Here is an 8,875-nt window from a genome sequence, read left to right on the forward strand (position 1 = left end):
TTCAGATTTGGATATAGCTCCCATATATATATTCGCCCGATTTGAGGTATTCGGTGCACCAAATTCAGATTTGAATATATCTCCCATATAATTTTTCATCCGATACACTAAATTAGTAAAATAAGTCCTATCCGGATTAAATTCGGTACATCTGGCCGAAATCAGCCAAGAGTACAGTCGGTCAATTTTTGTTATATTCAGTTCAGAGTTAAATATAGCCCTTATATATTTTCATCCTATTTAATGTTAAGTTGATAAGATAAAGTATCACATTGTGGTCCCGTCCGACTTTGGTCTTTTCCTGCGCACAGAAGTTTTTTATTTAGTTAAGGCGTGCAGAAATGTTATTAATTTGTTGTTTAACTCCCGCCATGTAGTAGTTGTCTTTGACACCTCTATTAAATTTCGCAGAAGTAAAGCCTATAACACGTTTAGGTTTTCGTAGGTTTTCCAACCAAAAACTAAAAATATCCAAAATTTTAAGTTTTACGAAATCTGGAAATTGATTTTTTTCTAATTCGCAAGTATAAGCAAAATTTCTTTTCAAAAACTGTTCCCTGCTATCGTCACATTTCACCAAATATATATGGCGAATAACAAAATTCCTTTACAATTCCATTTAAAAAAAATTAAAAAAATTTTTTGCGAGCACATCTACGATTTTTGATATAGAGGTAAAGGAAAAAAATCCGGTTTCAAATCTGCTCGCGTTCGCGAAATTGGCCAATGCGCGCAAAAGTTATAGCGGTTTTTATTCTCATATAAAGAAAAAACATTTAAAAATATATTTTTTGTTTTTATAAGAAAATGTATGCATAAATCGTTAACAGTATTCCATATCTATTCGTAGATGTTTAAATAGTTATTAAATTTATTATTATTTTCGCGGAAAATCAACAAATAATAAAAAAAATTTGAAGTACATCCAAATTATCCTGTCCCAGAATCCGTACAAACCCTCAAAAAATAAATTAAAAAATATATGCGGAATCTAGACAATGCATAGAAAAATATGACATCAAATTTATAGAGATTAGGTACATAAATTGCATATTATAGCAACAACAACAGAGAACAACTTATTGTTGGAAAATATTGTTGCAAATATTTTTTTGGTTTGATTCTAAAAATTAGAAAAAAATATTTGGGAGTTCTCCAACTATTTTGCTAAAATCCCATAGAATAATGAATGTATACTGTTAAAACTTCATCAAAAAATATGGTTTACCATCGCGAGAGTTTAACTGATTACTGTGATAACTTATAAGGGTAGGAAATTAAGAGTAATATTGAAATTACAATCATTCAATTAATATTAAAATTAAAAAGCCCGTTATTGGCGAATTAGTTAAAGTCGGTTGGTGCACATCCGTTTTTGGATACAGCGAATCAATCTCTTTTAAAATTTATGCATAAATATGCCGCCAGTTGCATCATACACTGCAAAAAACCTTAAAGTTGGTAAAAGTCGCGCAATGTGCATACGATTTTGATGCGCATCCGGTTTCATCAGCGCCTATCAAAAATACGTCAAAATATACCAATTTTAATTAGATTCTTCAAGAACCGCGGATGTGCCTCCACATTCAATTTTTTGTGAAAGACCCATATTACTCGCGTATCTATTTTCTTTTATGACACGCGTTTTCGCAAATATTATAATCGCCAGTAAAGGATTCCATTTATGTAAAAAATTTTAAAGAAAATCGGGATTTAGTACGCGGATTTGTTAAAATATATTTTTGCTGATTTTCCGATTTTCAAGGTATCTATATCCGCGGTTTTAGTAGATGGATTCGATCGCGAAAGGCTTCATTAGAACCGTCGCGTAAAAAACTAAATTGACGCGGGTTTCAAAGGAATGGAATGACAGTTGTAAATTTTACACGCAAAAAATAGGTTTTGTAAGAAAATTCACTCATCAAATTTTGGCCTTTCGACTCCAATTACTAGGATGATGTAAGGAGCACACTCATGAGATATGCATCAAACGACGTAAAATCACGAGTTCTATAATCGTGTTAAGAGTTTGGAATATTATCCTCTTGCGCGTCCGGATTATTAAAAAAATTCAAAAAACCCTGAAATTCCGGCTTCAACATGTCAGCATCAATTTTAGGTGGATGCAGTGGATATATCGAAAAATGATACACTAGTATCATATTGCCCATGAAGTATTCTTTGAGTCTTTCTTTGGACATTTGTCTATAAAATGTAATGTAATATAAAAAACTTGTAGGCTTCAACCCATTTTTAACCATTTCTCCACATTGATGCCAACACAGCTTCCACGAAAATTAATTTTAATGGTCGACATTATGGGATCCCTCCTAAAACACTTAATTTTAAAGAATTGTTGTAATACTTTATAGAATATGTTAACAGTTCGCGAATTCTGATAGGGTGAAACTCGGATTCATCGATTGCAAACCATTTTTGTTATTTACCATATATTTACAAGAATACGCTGGGATACCGAAAGTTCTACTCCAAAGAACACATGGACGATACCACAGACTACATCAAAAAACATCACTTACTGACACAACAAATTATTGACCACATTTAATATTACATTTACAATTTTAATAATAATCTTAATTTACATACTATTACCCGTATTTACCATTAAAACAAAACAATATCAAGAAGTTCACAAGTTCAAATCGAGCAAAGATCAAACTTTAAAAATAAAATAAAATTGAAGTGACTATACTGATCTTACCGGAACCTTTTGAAATAAATATTAAATTACTTCCCATTGCATTCTATAACAAACTGACTATGATTTTTTGAACTTAACGGTTTACCGAATAATCCAGTCAAAATAGACGATGAAATTTAAAAAATTCCCACTATGCTGAGAGCTAGGATTTGTCTTTAATGTTATAAAAGTCCCCATTGATTCCATGTGTGCAAAAGAAGTTTTTCGGGGTCAAAAGTAAAATTGTAAAGGTTTTTTAGGTTTTCGAATTGTTTCTTGAAAACGTCTCGTCCAATCAAAAAGTGACTAGAGTAAATGTTGTGGATGTAAAATTCTCTACAAAGGGTTTTTTAAGTTTTCGAAATTTTTCTTGAAAACGGCTGGTCCAATCAAAAAGTGACTAGAATAAATGTTGTGGATGTAAAATTCGCTACAAATGTGGTCTTTATGATTTTTTTCTAGAACGAACCATTCTTGAGATATAGCAGTTCTAAAAGACACATCGGACTGCAAATTGACCCTTAGATACGGACAAAAATGTTAACTCCTTTCTTAAAATCGTATACACCAATCCTGTGGACAATTTTTAAATCCACAACTTGTTTTATTTATTAACGGTTTTTTTAGTTTCAGTTTATTTATTAACGGTTTTACCTTATTAATAAAATTTAATTTATTTCTTGTTTTTTTTTTTCATGCAGATGGCAGAGTTATCACACAGTGTGGTTTCCCCTACATCATTCCGCGTGGAATACAAACGAAACGGCAATGGTCCAGTTATGTTCCAAAGACACGTTAAATTTCAGGTATGTATTTACAAGATATTAATCGGCGGCTTATGTACGTGAATAACTATAGTCTAGCGTCAACATAATATCGTGAAGTAAGTCCCCGTCCACACTAGCGTGAATTTCATTAAAAAATTTCATGATTATAGGTGTTCTTAGATCGAATTCAACACTACAGCAATTTCATGATTTTACTCTGCTATGAAATTCACGCTAGTGTGGACCGGGACTAAAGAAATCTTTAATATAAGAAAAATATAAAAAGATTATAAATATTCTTGTTTTTGTCTGTATTTATTTTTTTAAAAGAAACAAGAAATTTAAATCCCATGTCAAACTTTCCGAATCATTGTTTTAGCATGTGAATTTTCTATTGTTCTAATTTTGACTCATATTCATAATTTTAGGTTGATATTAGTGCAATTTGTAAACAAGGTGATGTGGCCGATATGTTATTTGCTTTAACATTTACACTATTATCAGGTAAATAAAATACCTAAAATTTTCTGAAAAGAACATTTCTCAAAAATATTAATTTGTATTTGTGTTTCAGGAAATATAAGACGTTTCCGACGCATATGCGAACACATACAATCACAGGTGTGTTCAAAACGTTTTCCTGGCCCTAACAGTCCGCCATCAGTAACAACCGTCACGCAAGCTGTGTCGGAAAGTTCATCGTGCGGCTCGGTTTCCAGTGAGCGACTTTCTTATAAACGTCAGGTATGTGTAGATTGAACAACCAGTTTTGAAACTGAACTTCTATTAATATTTTGCTATGGTCAATTAGATTGAAAACGAAGTGGAAAATGACTCAATATTCACATACAAATCTGGCAGCAGTCGTCGTTCCTCAGCTACCAACAACAACAATGCCAATCCAATCGATATACCTGGAAGTCCTATAGCGGTGAGATCCAAGTAAGTGCTCATTAGCGAAATGACATCCCAAAGTAGTGTAGCCACAAAAATGTGAACAGAAACAATCTATTCTTTGCTAGCTCCGAATCGGCTGAACAGGAACGCACACGCGAACTGCAGAGTGATCGTCAGGCGACAACAATGTCCGGGAGTGCAATAGCATGAGAATTATTTCTCTGATTTGGTTATACTTTTATGCAACCGGTTTTATTTCAACAAATCTCCAAAATTGTATTACCACTACTACTACAAAAACAACAACAACTACAAAATCATCAACAATTTGTGGAAAAAGTCAGCTGCAGCAGCCTTCATCGCTAATCCCTATGTAGCAAAATCAGAGGAAATACCTAAGCGGAATCCAAAGTTTGACAATGTTCACAAATGAATGAATAATGTATCGTAAAGTATTTAAACATAATCCGTACGTATTATTATATCTGAATTGTTCTTTTTAAGTTTTAAATGAAACCAAAGAAAAAGAAAACGAGTGGCAAAAGGAAACTGAAACCAAATAAAGCAATACCGAAGTAATTTTATTCAATTTCCTTGAACCTCAAAATATTAGCAATTTCAGATATTCAAAACATAAGCATAAAAATAATCAACCAATGAAGATAACTCTATGCATTTAGAACAAAATAAAATTGTGTTTTCAACAGAGAAGATTCACAGACATTTTTTATATTAAAAAATTTGCTTAAATATTGACAAAAAAAGAAAATAACATCATCTTAGAATTTTATCTAAATGCTTCAAATAAAATCAAAATGGCCTCCCTGTAATGCAAAAGAGATATGTATAATTTTTAATCTGTATACTGTTTAAAAAAATATTATTTTTTGTATTCGACGTTATGTATTGAATTTAAAGTAATTGGTAAATATTGATCTTAACAGAACAAACACAAAATTAAGACTTTATGGGAATTGTAAAAGAAGTTTAGAGAACGATTGGCTTTTAACTGTCAAGCAGAACCAGAGCTCCGCAATACTCGCTCAAGAAATCGAGTATTGTATATGTTTTCTTCGTCACTCGCAAGGCAAAGTTGTGATTTGCTCGACTTTACTCGCGAGGTAAAAATGCTTGCGAGTGGGAGTACTTGAGGAGTACGAGTTTTGCAAGAAAATAAGAGTGGGAGTCAAAATGTTCGAAATAGAGTAGGAGCTTACTCTAATAATAAAAGCGGGTGATTACGGCATTTTTGACATTTGTGCGTTATTTTTATACAAGAAGAACTCGCAAGCGTCTACTCTTCGAATACTCCCATTCGCGAGTCAAATTGAGCAAATCGGAGCTCTGTATAGAACGGAATTAAAATTGGTGTATCATTTCGAAATTATCAATTTATTGTCAAAATTCCCTCACAAATCCTTTAACATATTTATATCGGGAACTGGGAAGGAATTAGCGTCACATGAGCGCACTTATATAATAATGAACATTAAGTCTAGTTACGTTTTGGGTCATTGCCTTTCTTAAATTGTTCAATGATCTATTTTCCACCCAAGAAATGTGACTCATCGAAACAATGTCTTTAGACTGCAATTATGTTTCAACGAAATCTGTTTCAGACAATTTGCCACTCGTAAGATTTTATATATCGGTCCACCATTTCCCACCAAAACAAAACCCTAACTGACAGTGGGCCAAACTTTGGATGTTCTTCTTCTGTTAATGTTTTTCAAAGGTAGTCCGTGTGATTCTGAAAACTAGAGTTGGATACAAACGAACGTATGAAATCAGACATACTTACTTACAGAACAGTTGTTCCATAGACCGAACTAAGAAAAGATATCCAATTCTCTCTGTATAGTGCTTCGCTTTCTGGAATACCGCGCCTTGTCATCTCTTCATCCACTTGTTTGCGCCATCTATTCTTTGGCCTGCCAATTCTGCGTGCACCGCCATGCGGCCCGCCTTTTTTAAGAGGTTCATCATCGCTCATTCTTATGATATGGCCTAGCCAACGCAATCGCTGCATCTCGATACATTTATCTATACTGATGTCGTTATATAGCTGATGCAGCTCGTGGTTCATGTGACATCGATATTCATCGTTAACGCAGATTGGTCCGTAGATCTTTCGAAGAATTTTTCTCTCAAACACGCCAAGCACTGCCTTATCTGCTTGCGCAAGTATCCAGGCTTCGGAACCATACATCAGCACGGGTAGTAACAGTGTTTTGTAAAGCGTTAGTTTTGTTTGACGAGTTGAGGCTTTGTTTTTAAAGTGCTTACTTAAGCCAAAGTAGCATCTGTTGGCCAATACGATTCTTCTTTTTATTTCACAATTGATGTCGTTTGTTGTGTATACGGCGGTGCCGAGGTGTACGAAGTCTTTTACTACCTCAAAATTATAGGAACCAACTTCAACAGTTGGTCCGAGCTGATCGTCCAATGATGTCAGCATAAGCAAGTAACATGTGGCTATTGGTGTAGATTGTGCCACTTCTTTTGACGTTTGACGTTTGCCTCTCCTATAACTCTCCAGGATGTAAAAAGATCACACGAAAGGCTGTCTCCTTGCCTGAAACCTCTTTTGGCACAAAACTCTTCTGAGAGGGTCTTTCCTATTTTAACTGAAGATCTTGTGTCAGTTAGAGTCACCAAATTTAGACATGGCTTGCAATACCTTTGAACGTAGCGGGCTGTCGAAGGCTGCTTTATAATCGACATAAAGGTGGTACTTGTCGATCTGCATCTCTTAGGTCTTCTCCAGGGTTTGCCGCAGGGTAAATATCTGGTTGATGGTGGACTTGCCAGGTCTAAAACCGCATTGTTAAGGTCCAAATATTTCGAGCGTGTCGCCTCTGGTTTTAAACAGCTCGGCTGGTAGGCCATCAGCTCCTGCTGCCTTATTATTTTCCAGCCGGTTTATTGCTGTCTTTACCTCATCTTGGGCGGTTGGCATACATTCAATACCATCTTCTGGGATTGGATCAGTGGAAACTTCGTCGACTTCGCTACTATTGGATATCAACAGTTTGGAAAAATGTTCTTTCCATATCCTTAGCACACTATCTGTATTAGTTACCAAATTACCTTGCTAGTCTCTACAGGAGGATGTCCAGTGTCTTGCTCCTGTCTCCTGTACATCTCGATTTGTTCACACTCCCGCTTTTCCATCTCTCTCTCTTTTTCCTGCGGAAAATATGTTTCTCCTCTCTTCTTTTCTCTCGATACCTCTCTCGTGCGCTAGGTGTTGCTACTGATTGTAAAGTAGCTCTATATGCCGCATTTTTCTCTTCGGTAGCAGCACGACACTCCTAGTCATACCATGGATTCCTTGGTGGAGGTCTCCGGTATCCAAGTACTGATTGTGCGGCTGTTTGCATGGAGTGGGCAATGTTTTGACATTGTCCTGCTATGTTATCGACACGAGGAGTGCTTTGATTAAGCAATTGGGCCATTTGAGTGGAATATGCTGTGGCTATCTGTTGTGATTGCAGCTTACCGTGTTGTGTCTGTTCGCACTTTGTTTGCTACGTTCAATCTGGTACGTACCTTTGCTGCAACAAGGTAGTGGTCCGAGTCTTTGTTTGCACCTCGAAACGATCCTACATCCAACACGTTCGATGCTTGTCTTCCGTCTATCACAACGTGATCAATTTGATTTCTTGTTCTTTGATCTGGCGACAGCCAGGTGCCCTTATGCAGCTGCAAAGTCTATCAGCCTCATACCATTGTCAGATGTTTCGCTGTGGAGACTGAATTTCCCGACTTATGGGCCAAATAAAGCTGATGTTGAAGAATTTAGCTTTTAATCGAATTGCAAATCCGCAACCAAACTCATGCTCTGTGTCATGACAGCTATAATACAGTGCGTCACCTTTAGGTGTTGTTGCGACGCCTTGTCCAATCCCTCGTATTTCCTGTATGCCAGTAATGTCGGCCTTGTACTTTTCAAGTACATCTGCCTATGCGTAAACACCTTCTCTATAAAGAGTGCGAACATTCCAGGTTGAGATTCGCAGATCATGGTCCTTAAAACGTTTGCGGGGTTCGTCAACTTTAGAGGGATTTGTTTTTCTTTTCTTTCGTTCGTCGTAGTAGGCTGCTTTTTTTCTAAGGGAGGGTTACTAACCCAGCGTCCAAACACAAGTTTTTAACGTTCTTATGGATGAACGCGCGGCACATTTTAGCTCACTATCTTTAACGGGTGTTAAAGGCAGCTACCCCAGGTGACACCACGGGGAGGTCAGTGTCCACTTGAGATGAGAGAGAGACCAAGATAAATCCTGGACTTTGCCAAGTTAAAGCCGGTCAGGACCGTTCCTTGGTATCTTTCGATATTCGACAAAAATTCGACAATCGCTAAAAAAGGCTCTTGTGGATTGGTGCAAAGAAATTGTCAATAAAAACAATCGCGGTGCTTCAAACGACGTTAATAAGATCGGCACAGACGACGAATCGTGATCTATGCTTTGGAGCCCGAAATAAACAGGAATCGACCGTTTGG

The 8,875-nt window shown here is 36.1% G+C and overlaps 1 protein-coding gene across 7 annotated transcripts in view; it reads left to right on the top strand.

The window, feature by feature from the left end:
• The window catches only part of sff (BRSK family serine/threonine-protein kinase sugar-free frosting), a 141,973-nt gene extending 136,836 nt beyond the window's left edge, over positions 1-5,137 (top strand). For 4 of the 7 annotated variants that reach the window (XM_073983488.1, XM_073983489.1, XM_073983490.1 and 1 more), the window contains 5 exons: positions 3,406-3,510; positions 3,900-3,975; positions 4,046-4,215; positions 4,283-4,413; positions 4,473-5,137. In XM_073983488.1, coding sequence (XP_073839589.1) covers positions 3,406-3,510; positions 3,900-3,975; positions 4,046-4,215; positions 4,283-4,413; positions 4,473-4,578 — 588 coding nt within the window. In that variant the 3' untranslated portion in view covers positions 4,579-5,137. The remainder of the gene's footprint in view (positions 1-3,405; positions 3,511-3,899; positions 3,976-4,045; positions 4,216-4,282; positions 4,414-4,472) is intronic. The other 3 variants (XM_073983491.1, XM_073983493.1, XM_073983494.1) reach the window with 1 other exon arrangement.
• The last annotated feature ends 3,738 nt before the right edge of the window (positions 5,138-8,875 follow it).

The sequence above is a fragment of the Musca autumnalis genome, unplaced genomic scaffold (genome assembly GCF_047663935.1).
Source record: "Musca autumnalis isolate F117 unplaced genomic scaffold, ASM4766393v1 scaffold_4, whole genome shotgun sequence".
In the NCBI taxonomy this organism is placed as follows: domain Eukaryota; kingdom Metazoa; phylum Arthropoda; class Insecta; order Diptera; family Muscidae; genus Musca; species Musca autumnalis.